The 15780-nt window shown below is 46.2% G+C and overlaps 4 protein-coding genes across 4 annotated transcripts in view; 3 read left to right on the top strand and 1 right to left on the bottom strand.

The window, feature by feature from the left end:
• Positions 1-1281: 1281 nt before the first annotated feature.
• On the top strand, positions 1282-3360 carry LOC108027515 (DDB1- and CUL4-associated factor 8-like). The gene is made up of 4 exons (XM_017098958.3): positions 1282-1441; positions 1853-2557; positions 2802-2947; positions 3016-3360. The coding sequence occupies exons 1-4, from the start codon at positions 1370-1372 to the stop codon at positions 3290-3292; spliced, it is 1200 nt and encodes a 399-aa protein (XP_016954447.1). The 5' UTR covers positions 1282-1369; the 3' UTR covers positions 3293-3360.
• Positions 3361-3620: 260 nt separating this feature from the next.
• Positions 3621-9828, bottom strand: LOC108027605 (NPC intracellular cholesterol transporter 1 homolog 1b). The gene is made up of 6 exons (XM_017099125.2): positions 8571-9828; positions 6678-6979; positions 5658-6620; positions 5019-5428; positions 4751-4905; positions 3621-4593 (listed from the first exon to the last, which is right to left on the bottom strand). The coding sequence occupies exons 1-6, from the start codon at positions 9741-9743 to the stop codon at positions 3832-3834; spliced, it is 3765 nt and encodes a 1254-aa protein (XP_016954614.1). The 5' UTR covers positions 9744-9828; the 3' UTR covers positions 3621-3831.
• Positions 9829-11091: 1263 nt separating this feature from the next.
• LOC108027492 (uncharacterized) lies at positions 11092-13903 on the top strand. The gene is made up of 2 exons (XM_017098936.3): positions 11092-11337; positions 11387-13903. The coding sequence occupies exons 1-2, from the start codon at positions 11163-11165 to the stop codon at positions 13789-13791; spliced, it is 2580 nt and encodes an 859-aa protein (XP_016954425.1). The 5' UTR covers positions 11092-11162; the 3' UTR covers positions 13792-13903.
• A 1433-nt stretch (positions 13904-15336) lies between these two features.
• The window catches only part of LOC108027540 (innexin shaking-B), a 153982-nt gene continuing 153538 nt past the window's right edge, over positions 15337-15780 (top strand). The window contains exon 1 of the mRNA XM_050890639.1: positions 15337-15428. The gene's annotated coding sequence lies outside the window, so the exon portion shown is untranslated. The remainder of the gene's footprint in view (positions 15429-15780) is intronic.

Genomic DNA, 15780 nt, shown 5'->3' with positions numbered 1-15780 from the left:
GTGATTATGATTGGGGGAGAAAAGTGGGAAAGCTGCTGAGGCGGGTGGAGCGGAAAGAGCCGGGCAGTCCTCCCCAAAATTGCTCGGTTTTACTGACCACGGTGCATGCGGAAAAACCACTCTAAACTTTATTAATTTTAATTAAAAACACTCGACTCATTTTGAGGGTTAAACGCTTTTCTTCCAGCTTTTCTCTGTGTGTGTCTGGCTTCCATAAGCCGCAGAACACTCGACTTGGCCAGCAGGCGGCGAGAGCAGTTAAAACCAAGGAAGCCGTCATCAGGAAACTTACCCCTTTCGCCCACTCCGAGACCCCACGACCTCCTGGAAGTAGAAAATAAATAGATTTGACAAAAATTCTAAAAATTTCGACTTTATTTAAACCCTTAGTTATATTTTAAAATTACATTTCCTATACAAAAATAAATATTTAGAAAACTATGGATTGCCATAAAACATGCTAGGATTAGCAAAATGTATATTTTAATAATAATTTTAATTAATAAATCAAAGGTAAAATTATAAAATCACAGCTCTACTTTAAGAATTGAAGATAATAATATTTTATCTGGATATTATAATAATATTTTATCTCATCCGAAATACTCGGCATTCATTAGTTCACTGGGTTAGGGCATTCAGGCCTTGTCGCAAGGGCCTCGAAATACCATTAAAAAACCTGAGCCAAAGTTGTGCCCAAAAGGCGTAAGACGTTTTGTGTATACCGAGAGGCCAGAGACCGTGATACCAAGGAGAGAGGATAAACAGGGGATGGCCATAAGCCGTGGGCCCGGGAAATCGTTGGTTTGTGCGACTTTCTGTTTATTGTTTTAACGCCGCACGCGGCAGTTGGTCGCTTTAAGCCATAAAAAGCAAAGGTGCGACGACGATAAACAATGGGCGAAAGGCAAAGGGCTCAACCTCCCGCCGACAATTGTCTCGTGGCGAGTGCATAGCTTAAAAGCGAAAAGAAAAATTATCTTTTTTAATCACGGCGGCCGCTGAGTTACTATCTCCTGTGATGCTTCAATCGTAAGTTGAAATATAAATAAAATAAATAAATAAAACATGGAATGCTGCATGGTCCTCTACACCTATGGGCATTAATGGTGAATGCAGAAAACTGGTGGTTGTACCAAATACACTAAATTGACCACGGGACCAGAAGTAACCAAGTACTCTCCGCGGATTCTCTGGCAATACTAAATCAGAAGGTGACAACTCCTTTCCCATGTTCTTTACTAATTCTTGACTTTTTTAGTTTGCCTTTGAACGGTTTCACTAGTGGCCCCTGCTCGAGCTGTCACTTGCCCTTTTCTAAATTTATTATTTTCGGAGACAAGTCGAAGTCACAAAGAAAGAAGTGAATATGGAACAAACTATGGGAGAAATCAGAGAGGATGGCGAGCCCGAGGCCATGAGTGGTAATACGACCCCCTCGGTGAGTGGTGTAGCAATCTTCAGCAGCTAAAATAATGAAAGACCCCAAAATGAAGCACCAGGCCTTCAAATTTTTACTCATTACTATCACTCAGCATTTATTTTTCAGAGGGGTCTAAGGCCCCTTTGCTTAATGCGGATGAAACATCCTTACCACTGTTCATTAGTGTAACGTCTTTGTATGTTGTTAAATGTTGAATTCAAGCATTAATAGTTTCCTTACACCAAAAAAATAGTTATTGTGATGTTGCTTTATTAGTTATCTACAGGAATCAGGAAATCGTATTCTCATGTTCTGAAGAACTCACGTTTAAAAAATTCAAAGGGAAACGAAATTTGTGTCAATTAGACTGTCTTTATTGCTTTAAAGGCTTAGCTTTATTAATCCGCACTAATATTCTCGAACCTGCAGGCCCAGACAAAGAAGACAACATATTCTTGGAACATAAGCCGCGAGTTGTACCACAGGGAGCTGAACCTAACCAACAGGATCGGGTGGCGCGGAGCCCACACGTCGGCAGAGGGCTTTAACCAGGCGTTTTACGGATCCCGCCAGGCCGTGGAACAGTTGACGGAGCTGTTCCGCCGCGGCAAGAGGGGCAGGTGCCTGAGCTTCAACCGGGCGGGCGACCTGCTGTGCTCCGGCTACCAGCTTGGCAACCTTGTCGTCTGGGACTGGGTCAACCAGAAGGCCCTGTGCCGCTTCTCTCCCAGCCGCTACGGGGGTGTCAAGAGGGTCAGGTTCCTGGACAGCACCGGCGGCCTGGACATCGTGAGCGCCAACGATGGCGGCCAGGTGCACCGGTCCCTGATCCCGCCCTCGGGGGGAACTGTCCTGCACGAGCTCTTGTACAGCCACGAGCACGTTAACCAGCTCATCGTGGTGCCCCAAAGTCGCTGCGAGGTGATGAGCTGCGGCTCGCAACTGAAACACTTCGACTTCCGCACCCACGTGGGCAACACTCTGCTGAGCTGCCCCCAGCGGATATTCAGCGTCGCCCATCACCCCTACGCTCCGGAAATCTGCTTGGGCGGATCGGACGAGGTACTGAGGGTCTACGACAAGCGGAACCCATCGACGCCCCTGGCGCAGAAGAGCCCGTTCACTGCGGAGCACGTAAGTGTTTAAGAAAGCTTAGTAAACCCCATATATTTAGGTATTTTTCCATGCGTTAATTGGATACGATGTTATGCCAGAGTTGATAGCTTATGAAGGGTTTTTATGAAGTCTTTTTATAATATAGTTATTACACTGAATCATTATCATATTTGTTTTTTGTACACTGTTGCCAAAAGCTTAAACTTAATCTTTATCTTATATTTTATTGTTACTATGTAACCTACTAAAATTTCCCTTACAGGTCTCATTGGAATGCTCATGGATGAAGTCCGTCGCTTATAACCACAGTGGGAGTGAGATCCTGGTCTCTTACACCCATGACGACATCTACTTGTTTAGCACCCGCGACTGGAGTGCCGGCTATCTGCACAAGTACAGGGGTCGCTAGTATGTCTGCGTTACATCACACAATTATTGGGTGACCTCTATCGTTTACCTTCTCTTTTCCCACATAGCAACAATCCCGCTGGTGCAGCCATGTTCTTCGGACCCAAGTCCGAGTTTATACTGAGCACAAACTACGGCGCGCATATTTTGTTCTGGGATCGAAACACTGAGGCGTTGATCAAGAATACGAATGCCAGGCCGTTCAGCTGGATCCATGAGCTGGAGGCACATCCATGGCTGCCGGTGCTGGCCAGCGCGGAGGCGGAGCATGCCATAAAACTCTGGGCTCCACGAGGGGGCACCGAAAATGGCCTAGCCTTAATGCGCGACCCACTGTACATATAGGTTTACCATATATTTATACAATAAAGTACAGATTATTTTCTGTACAAAATAGAAGCCAATTATAAATACGACCGGAGTTTATTATATTTTCCTTTTCAACTAAGTGATGACATAAGTGATCAGAGCTGATGACAATGATGATGTCACTCTAAAATGCGAGCTTGAAATCCCTAAAATAACTATAACTTATTTGACTTTTGAAAAATATTTACACTTATTAAAGAAAATTAAAAATTGCAAACCTTAAATAAAAGGATTAACTTTATCCTTTTATCAGCCGCAATTCTTTCCAACTTAAGTTATCTTAAATTTAAAAATGAATGCAACATTTTTTAGGTTAGCATAAATTAGTTTATTCAAGTTTTAGTTGTCCTTGTCGATTTTGTTCGACCATTGACATAGAACGCTCATGGTCGATGGCAAAATTCAGACTGTTTTAGTCAGGCACACACAGGATTTCAGGCAAACACACAAGCAGGCACACTCTACAGACTAGGATATATTACACTTTTTTTAGAGGATATGGATTATGATCCCGATTAGTTGGTGGAGATGGTGGGTGTGATCGGTTCGGTACTTGAGCTCCTGTCCATTTTGCTTAGCGGTCCCAGGAGACTGAGGAGCACGGGCAGCAGGATCAGGCCGTGAGCTGCTCCGATGAGGACAATGCCCAGATACATTCGGAAGTAGAAGACCTGGAAGATCTGCGAGTTGGAGAAGCCCAGGACAATGATGCCGGCGAACTTGGTGAGTGTTATGCCCGAAAGGACACTGCTTCCGGTCACGTTCAGGGAGTGACGAGCCCGCTCCTGGGCAGTGCCCTCCGCCCGCTTGAAGGACCTCACAATGTGGGCCACGAACTCCACTCCAATGCCCACGCAAACCACCAGATTAACCAGGGATATGGCATTCAGATTGATGCTCCACGCCCACATCATTCCCAGCATATTGATCAATATGCAGATGACCATGAAGAGTACTATGAGTGTGGAGGTAATGTCCAATCCGGTTATCAATAGGGTGACCAGGAATATGGCCACCAAGGACATGCCGAGCGAAAACATGGCGTCCTCCCAGATTGTCAGATATTGCTCGTAATAAATGTAGAAGACACAGTATGCGAAAATCTCCGCATCCACGCCATTCTCCTCGAACATCGAATTTATCTCCCCGGCAATTCTTCGCACTTCCCGCAGCTGCGAGTAGAATTCTTCCGAGGTGGTCGATGTGGTGGAGTACTGCATGAAGTAGGTGTCCAGCACAGTAGACATTCCCTCATCGTCGATGGTGTAGATAACGGCCTGAAAGAACATTAAATATTTTTTTGGATTTAATTTATATCACTGTAAAATAATATATTACTTTAAAGTTGCGTATCATAAATTTATCCGTTTTCAGATTTAGTTCGTTAAGTTGCATATATTTCGTATGTGGTTTTTCAGTTTAAACTCTACTCACATCGGCATAGGAGGCTCTTCCGGCCTTGGCGCACTCAGCGTCTGGCAGATCGAACAGGAAGTACGGTATGTACTTGTTAAAAGTCTCGGCATCAGGTCTTAGTCCATTTTCAGTAAACCTACGTTCACAGGGTAGGCAATCCTCGCTCTTGGAGTCTACAAAAGTATTAAAAATGTGGGTTGCAAAGTAAAGTATTAGGTACAATATTGCAAGTTTTAAGATACAAGCAAATAAAAAAATACTTCGCAATTTCAAAAAGTTTACTTACTGCTAGAACAGAATCCACCAGTGGTGACGTTATATTTGCAGCAGTCGTTGATGGCCAGCCAATCGATATAGTCGTCCAGCCAGGAGGTTGCGGGCCGGGCCAGGGCCGTGATTTCCGGGTATCGGGATTGTGTGTAGAGCTGGACGGACAGTGAGTTATTGTTGCACTCGACACCACCACAGATGAGGTTCTGCTGCAGCGGCTCCGAGTAATTGAGTCCGGGCTTAAGAACCCAGTAGACCGGAGCTCCCATTGCCAGCAGGTCGACCATGTAGCGGAAGTACTTCACCACATGGGAGTTCTTCGGCATAGACATCTCCTGATCGAGGCCCTTTTCAATGGAGGGAGTCACCATCAGGGAGAGACAGGTGATCACGGTGAAGATCAGCAACACGGCTACTTTAACGGGTCTGAAATTGGAATTAAAGCGGGTAGTATGTAAAGGCGACTGGTAGTAGATTCTACTTTTCTTATAATCTTCCATCAAAATAATTATTTTTTGATTGGAATTTTTTTTACAAACAAAATAAAAAATAATTGCACAACAGAAGTGGGTAGTACATAAATGCGGCGCCTTGTAAATTAATGTTTAGATCATTTTTTCTTGGAGCCTATGCTCACGAACATAATTTGACTTACTTGGACAACAGGAACCGCGAATAAAAATTCTTGAACAAGGTCTCCAGCATACCGACCTCCTTGGGTCTGCCTTCTACGCCTCCGGCCTCCTCATCTCTTTTGATCCTCTTTCCCCCGCTCCTCACACAGCACAGCATGTCCAGTCTTCCATCCAAATAGCGCCTCTCGTCTATAGCCATTAATGCGACAAAAGCTGTGATCTGGAGCAGGAAGTCCAGGAGTATGGCAATGGCGGCGTACATTGCAAAGGTCTTCACAGCCGGCATGTCGGATATACATCCAATGGCAAAGCAGGCCATCTCACTGCCCGCCGTCTGAAGGATGGAAGGACCCACTTGGCCAATGGCCTCTCCTATTGCCTCGTGCGTAGTCTTAAATTTCGAGTGATCCAATCTTTGATAGGTATGGACCATTATGAAGATATTATCCACGCCCACGGCAAGCACCAAAAACGGTATCACTTCGATGGCCAGCATTGTGGTCGTCACATCTAGGTAACCCCAAAATCCCAGACTGCAGGTCACCGAGGCCAGAACAATAACGATACCGCCAATGGCGAGCATTATTCGAGATTCCCGGAGGAAGCCCCGACAGCTGCGAATGTGACCCAGAGCTATGGCCACGTAAACGAACATCACCACATAGCTGATGACCACTGTGCTCACTTCGCCCTCGGACAACTCTACTATCGCATCCTGGATGGACCTTTCGGCCATGTAGGCTATGTCTAATCGATCGCTCTTGTAGTCCCGCAAAAAGTCCACGAACAGCTTCTCCCACTTCATATTGGGCTCCAGTTTGGTCTCGTCGACCTGGTTGCGTCCCAGAAATGTGATCACGACTCCTGTGGCCAGCATGTAGTCAGGATCCTCACCCACCGCGACCTTGGGCATGCCACCTACGGAGATGCCAGGCTCAATGGGTCCACCATACGTTCCAAAGCAATCCTCCATCATGGGGACGCTACGGAAATAGTTTATATTGTTAGGTATAACCATTATTCAAACATATATTGCTCACCGAAGACAATCTTCCAGTTGATTGAGATAGTTGATGGTGTAGTTGTTGCTATCGATATAGGAGTTCTCAAACTTATCCATATCGTGCTGGAAATACCCATAGATCGACTGGATAACGCAGTTGTTGATCGTTGGCGTTTCGCCGACCATTTGAACGGGGGCATAGCATATCTTATCAAGGCCCTCGTTATCCTCCATGCCCAATTTCATAATGGACTCCTGCAGCTCGAAGACTTCCTTCAGGAAGTTGTACTCAAAAGCAGGTCCAAAGTTCAGCACACCGCTGGGCGCATCGTGAGTAAACTGTACGAAAAAATGTATTGCTTAGAAAAGTGACCCAAAGTGACTTTTACGCCAAGTTTTTTATCGAAAATTTGCGAAAGTGTCAGACCTTTCTAATCAAATGGCATTTAAATTTAAAAACTTAATTCTGGTCGATAGCTGCTCATTTCACTCGGTCTTCTTGTTGTTCGTTTCGATTTGACCGAATTACGACGAAAACGTATTTTTTTCCAAAAATGAGAGTCCCTACACCCAGAAAAAAATCCGTTCGAAACGTTCAAAAATCAAGACCAAACGGGGTCAAAAAGTGCGTAGGCCGTTTGTTGACAGTTCATGAACGGTCGTTTATAAAATTAGAACGAAACTGTGATGTTGGTTTCCGAACAAATGGGGTCAGCTTGAGAACATTTCGCTCTAAGCTTTGGAAGACAGAAATATAATTATTGCAGGTATTACTTATATACATAAGTCGGAACCAGTCGGATGGTACAGCTTTATCCTAGAGCTCCCATTGGAACTATCGGGGAAAAGATTAAAAAAAAAGATATCTTTGGTGTTTTTAACATATAACCTCCTATGCTTGGAAATAACATTTTTTAATTGGTTTTGAATTTCGAATTACATTTTATCAAAATCATATAGCTGACATAGGAACTATCGGGAAATTGGTGGGAAAATAATATGAAAAAATTATATCGTTGTTAACTTCCATTCTTGTTTTCTGGGTGTATTCTTGCCCAAAAAATATCAGTATTTTGGTCTACAAATTGTGAAATGAGGTCTGAACAAGGAATGTAATACTTCGTTGAGCTCGTAATTGAAATCCTAATCAATTGGCCTTTAACTCCAAGAACTAAAATTTTTGAAAATATTTTCGAAAAAAAAATTGTTACAAAAAATGAAAAATTTGGTCAAAAAATAAATTTTCCAAGAAGTGATGGAAATTGATTGCCCTGGTTGATAGCTGCTCATAACAGTTGGTCTTTTTGTTGTGCGTTTCGATTTGACCAAATTACGACTAAAAACGAGTAAAGAGAACGTATTTTTCGTTCAAAATATTCGACTCCCCATTTTTATGTAAAAACTACAAGTATTTTGGTCGATAAATTGCGAAGTGAGGTCAGAATAGGGAATGTAATACCTCGTTGAGCTCGTAATTAAATTCCGAATCGATTGAGACTTAAATTTAAAAACCAAAATTTTTGAAAATATTTTCGAAAAAAAAAATTATGATATAATCCTAGCAAAAAATTAAAAATTCGGTCAAAAAATAAATTTTCCAAAAAGTGATGGAAATCGATTGCCCTTGTTGATAGTTGCTCATAACAGTTGGTCTTTTTGTTGTGCGTTTCGATTTGACCAAATTACGACTAAAAAGGTTTTTGGGATCTATAGCACTGGTTGTAAGCTGCCCATAACCGTATTTATCGTTCGAAAAATGCTACTTCCTCTTTGTTGTAAAGTGGGGTCAGAATAAGGAATGTCAGACCTTATTGAGCTTGTACGTAATTCCTATAAGAATGGCATTCCATTTAATTTTGCCCAACAACTTAACGATATATATGTAGAAGAAAAATGTGTTCCAAAAGAAACTCTCGATATGCTCTCTTACATAGGTCTGATTGACGGCCTTGATAAACATCTGATTGGTGCGGTAGAAGGGCCCGAAGTGCTGATCGAAGTAGTCCTTCTCGATTCTCGTCTGACTCTCCTCGCCGGCCCACAGCTCGACGGGATCCGTGGTAATGGTCATGTAGCGGATGCCATAGGAGAGACCGGCGATGGCCCAGGAGCAGAGGGCCAGCACCAAGACGGGGTGCTTGGCACAGAAGGTGCCCCAGATGCGAAAGCCGTGGTAGAAGAACTCCCCGAAGAGCGTCGGCATGCAGACACTGGGCGCCGAGCTCTTGCCAATGGCACCCCAGAGGATCAGGACAGAGACCACAATGGCGATCAGCAAAGCCAGAATAAAGGTGACCCCGTACAGGCCGGCGATCTTCCACAGCTCCTCGGGACCCGTCGGAGCATCGGTCAAGGGGCAGGACTCCTCGCAATCGATGCAGGCACATGCATAGCTGTCCTCGTAACTCTGGCCACACTTCAGGGGACTGAGCTCCAGGTAGATCTCCTGGGAGCCCTCCTCGGCGTCATCCGACCACTTGTAGTTGATCTGGAAGGGCACGTAGTCGCCGCTGGCATCGCCCATGAACTCGTACCACCGCCGGTAGTTGCAGGTCTTGGCATTGTAGGCTCCGCAGCCCAAGTCCATGGCCGGCCGTCCTGTCTGCGTGTGCGTTATGCCATCGCAGCTGTCGTAGATCCTCGAGACTGTATCATCCGATATCCTGTAATCGATGTACTTCACATAGAGCACGCCATCCGAGTTCGTGTCATTGTAGCCGGTGAGGAAGAGAGTGTGGTTCTGGGCACAGGTCATGGCGCAGACGGTCGCGGCCATGTTCCTCGTGCAGGTGGGACACCTGGAGAAGACCCCGTCCGCCTGAGAAAGTCCTGCGTCCATGGTCTCGACTTGCGCCGCGTCGCAGCACAGGCTCAGCTCGTCCTCTCCACTCTCGCCCTTGTACTCCTTGTAGAGCAGGGGACACCTTCTGGCGAAAATAGCCTCCGCAGAGGGACTGTTCAGCGGTCTCGCGGGTCTCGTGTCCGCCAGATTCTGCCAGTGGGCACCTATCATGTGGCTCTGGCCATACCAAATGCACCCCAACTCTTCACTCTGCGACCAAGCGCCGGCAAGTAGCCACAGAAAGGCCAACAACACCTTCATTGCAGCACCACACAGAAAAGAATTACGAAAAAATACAGTCGTTCTGGAGAACTCTCCTTCCTATAGAGAGTGAAAACAGTTCGCGCCGGCAGCACGCTACTAACTGAAGCAAACCCAACGCCATCCACCGACCATTAACGCGTTAAATGCTGGCGCAGGCTGTATCGGAAACCGGCTGGAGTGCCCGACCTGCGATTAGATTTGCCCGCGTTTTGGGTTTCTTTCGGTCTTATTGCGCCCGCCCTTATCGCCCACAGGCGATGGGCTTCTGAATTCCCTGGGATTTCGTGTTCGAGCAGACCTAATGGGTGTGCAAGAGGTCTTATCTTCACGCGGATTAGTGCGCGCCTCACATAGCGACAGGTGGTCGCAAAACGATTAGATATTAAAGGTCGATTTCGGCGATGAATGGTTTGAGCACAGGATGCCCAGAACCAATGTTATTATTACTATAATCAGGTGTTAGCTTTCAAATAAAAACCTAATGGGGCATAAGCATTGCGATGGAGATAAAGATATACTTACTCAAAGTTTTCGAAACAGTCTAAACGACGAACTAATAGGTAATATTTTATAACATGTAGTTGCAGACCACTGTTAAAGACACTTTGCCACCTTTATTGGCATATACCACATTCGTTACATTATAAATTGTAGTTAAAACAAAAACATCATTCAGTAACTTATATCATTAGATGTATTTGCAGGCCGTTTTAAAGCTACTTCGATGTTTTTATAGCTTAGACCTACACAATAGGAACCCGATACGTAATTTTAGATTCCTGTTTCAAGAACACTTTGCTGCCTTTATTGTTTTGAAATATCCTAGTAAGTCAACGGCAAAATGCACAATAACCCTTACATCAGACACTTCTTGCACATTATTATCTTTACTAATTTTAATGGGCCCCGCACCTGCTCAGCCACCTGAGCCTGTATCTTGGGCTTATCGTGGGGTGAATTGGCAGCTGGCTCAGCTGGCCGGCACAATAAAGCGGCTATCGGCTCTTTTTGGAACACCTGTTCCCTTGTTGTATGATAAGTCGAGAGACCCTCTCGAGACCCTCGACTGCCGTAAAGCTTGACGGCTCGGCAACGTCGGCGTGTGGGTCTTAATCTTCGCCGGATGAGTGATTCATTAAGAAAGGCCAGCTACCAGGAAAAGCACAAACACATTATTGTCCAGAGTAGAGGCCAATCGCTTTTCTGGGATTCGGGGAATTGAAGGTGCTGTTCGGGGAACCCAATCAGCATATTCGCCTTGTTGAGGATCAGTTCTTTAAATCTTAGCCTATAGGAAAATTGTTCGTCGCATAACCTTGTTTTAATCAATCAGATGGCTGGCAGTTCTTGTTTGATCTGTACGGAAATTCGGTCAAATTTCAAGTTTCAAAAAATAAACAAATTACTTAGAAGGAAATGGGTAAGAAGTTTTGCTATTCGGAGCTAGCGACAGCATGTCAGGCAGAGCCGAGCATCGAAAATAAAAGGAGTCATCGTCAGGGAAATCGAGACTGCCCATTGAAGAAGGACCCCGACGCCCAGGAGGAGGAGGTTGATGAGGACTTTGAGTCCGTGGCCAAGCCCCCACAGAGTATGTTTTCTTGACAGGTAATAGACAACTTTCTTAATATTTGTCTTAGTAAAAGGTGTGCTGGGTAACCTGGCCAACGGCTACTTGAGATTGGTCCATCAAATCCAGGTTCATCTCAGTCCTCCACCGCCTGTCCCAGTCCAGGTTGAGCAAAAACGAGAGGTTGGTGGCGAGATTCCCAAGGGTCCAGTGATCGAAGACGATATCTCGCCGTCTTCAGAGGATGGCACTGGACCGAGTATTGGCTTTGTGGATTTATTCCGGCGCAGTTTTCACTTCGAGTGCCTGGGGATTCCCCTAACTCCCCTGGAACTGTTCTCTATGGAGTGTCAGAAGGCAAAAGAACCGAAAGGGAGAATCCTGGGTGGTTTTCGAAGTGGCCTGGAAGTGGAGGAGCCAGCCAAAAACCCAGAGACATATGATTCTCCTCCAACCCCGAAGGCAATTGAGAACATTCGAAATGAAAGTGAACATTTGGAATCGGGAAAGGATGATTTTTTGGGCGATACACATTTCAACCGGCTTTCAACTGCAGAGCTAGCCCCGTATTCGCCCAAGTTCCGGAGTCGGTTTCTAGGAAAGTTTCCCCATGCGAACCTCAGCAAAGAATCGCCAAAAAGAAGTTCTTCCCAAACTCTAGCCCACTTTCCCGTTTCATATTTTAGATCAGCTCGTAGCTCCTTTTCACCACCGAAAAATACAGTTGTTCATTTACCATCCCAAGATTCCGTTCAACTCTCGGATCAATCGCGAAACCATAGTCCTATAAAAACTCGAAGGCGTGTCAAATTCCCTGCTCAAAGTTCAAACAAAGCTTTGGGAAAACCAAGCAAAGTTCCGAAGAAACCTCAATCCGGAAGTGGTTTTCAAAGTGGAAAAAAGAAGAGTACTTCACCAGAAAATCAAAAAATCTCCAATTGCTGTGAGCTGCCAAAAAATACGTGTGAAATGGATTTTAGGGGCTCGAACGAACCCAGTTGTTCGTCGAGAGCTTGCCTGTCCAAGAGGAAAGGCACAAACACTAAGGTCAACGTATCCAATATGTGTTTAAGTTCCCGATGGTTGCCTTGTGGGTCAGAGGGTAAACACTTTCGAGCAGGTCGTTGCCATAACGTCGTAATCCATGGAACCTCAAAATCTAAAGATTTGGAGACCATATTGCCGCCCAGAAGTTTAAAGGATTGTCATAGCAGCGGCAGTGAGGCCTTCCAGAACGATAATCATACAATAGGCCTCAAGGACAGAAGAACCCCGGAGTCCGTGAAGAGTTCCTCGGTGAAAGAATCCGATAGACGACTAAAGGCCCTTCTTAAAAGTGAGCCCACGAAGTCGTGCTTAAGGAAGCCCGCCGATCCAATCGATGATCCCAATCCCACACCAGATCCCGATCCTGATGATACCGAGCAATTGGTTTCCCTGCACTACAACGATACCTTCACGGAAGTGTGGATAAATTCCGAGCTGGGTAGGGGTCATCTGGACCATCGAAATCAGTGCTTTGGAGGACTCTACAGCCAGGCGGATAAGCTGAAGTATCAGCCCTTGGATCGACTGGACGCAGGCTGTGCGGGCTTGCCGCTTTTCAAGAAGTCCGATGAAACGCTGGCCAGGACCCAGTACTTTGTGAGCGAGTTCGACAAGCAGAGCCGGGCTGAGAGAATGCAGGACATCAAGTTGCGAATGGGTCAGTTGCGTTGGCTGCAGGCCACATCGGACCGGGCGTACCGAAAGCACTTTGAGGACCACAAGATGGCCTTCAAGCCGGTGCTCAGCAACTCGGTGAAGTATGTGTGTCCCGCGCACAACTGTGGGTGTCCCACCGTGATGAATGCCACTCTGTTGGGGCACTTTTTGTCCCAGCACCTAGACGAATCGGGCATTGAGCTGCGCGAGATCTTCGAGGATCAGCGAGTGCTGATGATCTTCAGTCCCAAGAACTTTGACCTTGGCCAGAACACCTGCGTGTCGGTCATCGTCTACGGCGGGGTTAGGGGCAGGCCCTGCACCTTGCCAGCCGCCAGATTCATGCCCACCCGAAACCTGGAGCTGCCGGAGCCCTACCAGCACTTCGACAACCACCTGCCCCTCTTTGTGATGATTTGCAGAAACCGGCTGAGCACCCTCGAGGGCCGGCGTAGGAGGGTGCGGTTCGAGGGACTCGACGACGAGGATGTCCTCGCCCTGTGGATGGTCAGCATGGATCTGCCGCGTCCCGTGCATGTGCTGATGACGGTGATCAACCGGCGTCTGGACATCACCAGGAGCTCGATCATGAAGGTCCGGGGGCTTCACAAGTCGCACAATTGCCTCGACTTTATGCCACACAGCCAGCAGTACATGCGCCTAAGCGATCGAGACCTGCGGGTCCTGACCAACGATCACACGGAGCCCATCTACATGGAGATCGCTGTGAAGGAGTACGGCGGTGTTTACCCCTGCCACCTATTGCACTGAAAACGCAACCCGTTCTCCCAACGATGTTGTTAACTTCCCATGGTAGCCTCTGCTTTCCTTTCGAATTTTGTCTAGCCAATAAAATTGAGAATAATACGATATTCATCTGGTGTTCGAGGACTTTTCTTTAGCATTGTTGCCAACTAGTAAGGCCCAATCCACCGAAAATCCGCCTCTTCCGATTATATTTCCCAATCACTTATTTTATTGTAATGTATATAATGAACAAACACCAATGTTATTCCGCTTACTCATGCTTTTCAGGAGGAAACGCGTTCGATCACTCGACTGACGATACGTAGGGTAAGCCACAATTGTTTCCGAATACCTATCTTATCGTTGGGGCGTACCGTTCAACGGGGATCACAACAAAGTTGACTTCGTGGAGTGTATTTTTTATCAATATTGAGTTTGAAATTTCGAGTGCTTTTAACGAACCAACTAGTTCCAAAAATAAAATACCCATTGAAAGGATAAAAATATACTTAATTAACCATACTAAAATTAGTGTTAATAAAAGCAGTTCTTATCAAAAATATAAAATACAGCGCATTATTTTTTATAGAAAACCTGTGATGAGTTATCTTTGGTGCTCAGCTTTCCATTTCCAGATCGCCTGAGGGCAGGTGATCACTTTGCAGGGCTATTCGAACTGCTCTCCCTAAATTTTCCAGGCTTTCAAGAGCTTTTCCCTCAGTCTCACCGAACGTTAACAGACTGTTAAGCTGCCCATCCTGCTCCCGCCTCTCTCCTTCTCCCAGCGCGGCAATGTCTCTCTCACTGCAGCAGCTGCAAGCTTCTGGTGTTATTTATTTTTTATTGCCAGCCCAAAATGCTATTGAACTCACACACACACTAACGCGCACACACACACGCACACACGCGCACACACACACGCACACACACACTCCACTGGCGCACTCACGCACTCCTCCAGCCAAATTTGAATATTTAAATGGTCAAAAAATGGGAATATTTAACATAGTTCCAGCTAAAAACGGGACATAATAAATAATACGATTTTGAGATAAGTCGAAAGGAGGACCGAGCACCCAGCCACCCACAGGACCACCGGGGACACGTGTCCTGAAAATCCAGACCTACATCAACAAAGGCAGAGCCGAGCGCCGAGTCCCGAGTCCCGATTCCCGACTCCCGGTTCCCGGTTCCCGAAGCCGAAAAACCCGTAATGCGCCGCTGCAAAGCTCTGCCGCGGCCTCCCGACCGCCCCCGAAGAGTCCACATGTCAGTGCTCCCGTTTTTGTTACTGGTTTTCGGCCGGCACGGCCCACAGCCCCGCGCCGCCGTTCCAGGCGCATTTTCTGGAAAATTGTGTCAAGCTGACGACACAATTTTCAAATCGCATGCCCGGAGCTTTGCACATTGCAGTTTTCCGGCTGCAAGTCGGCGAAAATGCGGCGCTGCTGAGCGAGTTGAGAGCGGCAAAGTCGCAGTCGCAGTCGGAGAGCGCAAGAGGCGGCGAGGGCGAGAGCGCCGTTCTTTTGCCGGCTTGCCACAGAAAATAATAACGGTACAGTAGCCCAACAGGAAGTGGTGCATTAACACGCGCTGCTTTTCACCTCGAAAATCCGTGCTTAAATCAACACAAAAAGAAAAGTGGAAAACTTCGCGTAACAGTAAACAACCAAAATATTTTAGAGTGTTTGCCTTTGCTGGGAGAGTGTGTGCGTGTGTGTGCCTGAGTGTGTGTGAGGGCTGTCCTGTGTGTGTGAAGTGCGGCATTCGATTGCATCACCTAAATAAAGCAGAAGCAACAACGAGAACTGCCTTTTGTGTTTTTTTGCGAGTGTGCAGGCGTGAGAGTGTGTGTGTGGGAGGAAAACTCTCACCAATTTTTTGGTGCACTTTTTAAACAATTCGAACTTGCTTTGGCAATTACCCCGATTTTTTTTACTTTTTTTTCGGTGCTGCCTGCTCACATATTTGAGCAATTATAGCACGTAGCAGAGTGAACCTGAAAAGAAAGAT

Source organism: Drosophila biarmipes, chromosome X, assembly GCF_025231255.1.
Source record: "Drosophila biarmipes strain raj3 chromosome X, RU_DBia_V1.1, whole genome shotgun sequence".
NCBI lineage: Eukaryota > Metazoa > Arthropoda > Insecta > Diptera > Drosophilidae > Drosophila > Drosophila biarmipes.
Note: the sequence above shows the minus strand (reverse complement) of the source record. Positions and strands in the feature narration are given on the sequence as shown.

What these genes read in the sequence shown, in the direction of transcription:
- LOC108027515 (XM_017098958.3), top strand. Translation starts at nt 1,370, where the DNA reads ATGGAACAAACTATGGGAGAAATCAGAGAGGATGGCGAGCCCGAGGCC. An exon ending in GTGGTAATACGACCCCCTCG is followed by an intron (nt 1,442 to 1,852) that starts GTGAGTGGTGTA and finishes TCGAACCTGCAG; the next exon opens with GCCCAGACAAAGAAGACAAC. An exon ending in CACAAGTACAGGGGTCGCTA is followed by an intron (nt 2,948 to 3,015) that starts GTATGTCTGCGT and finishes TTTCCCACATAG; the next exon opens with CAACAATCCCGCTGGTGCAG.
- LOC108027492 (XM_017098936.3), top strand. Translation starts at nt 11,163, where the DNA reads ATGGGTAAGAAGTTTTGCTATTCGGAGCTAGCGACAGCATGTCAGGCA. An exon ending in CGTGGCCAAGCCCCCACAGA is followed by an intron (nt 11,338 to 11,386) that starts GTATGTTTTCTT and finishes TATTTGTCTTAG; the next exon opens with TAAAAGGTGTGCTGGGTAAC.
- LOC108027605 (XM_017099125.2), bottom strand. Translation starts at nt 9,743, where the DNA reads ATGAAGGTGTTGTTGGCCTTTCTGTGGCTACTTGCCGGCGCTTGGTCG. An exon ending in TCGCGGTTCCTGTTGTCCAA is followed by an intron (nt 5,429 to 5,657) that starts GTAAGTCAAATT and finishes TTCCAATTTCAG; the next exon opens with ACCCGTTAAAGTAGCCGTGT. An exon ending in GAAGAGCCTCCTATGCCGAT is followed by an intron (nt 4,594 to 4,750) that starts GTGAGTAGAGTT and finishes ATGTTCTTTCAG; the next exon opens with GCCGTTATCTACACCATCGA.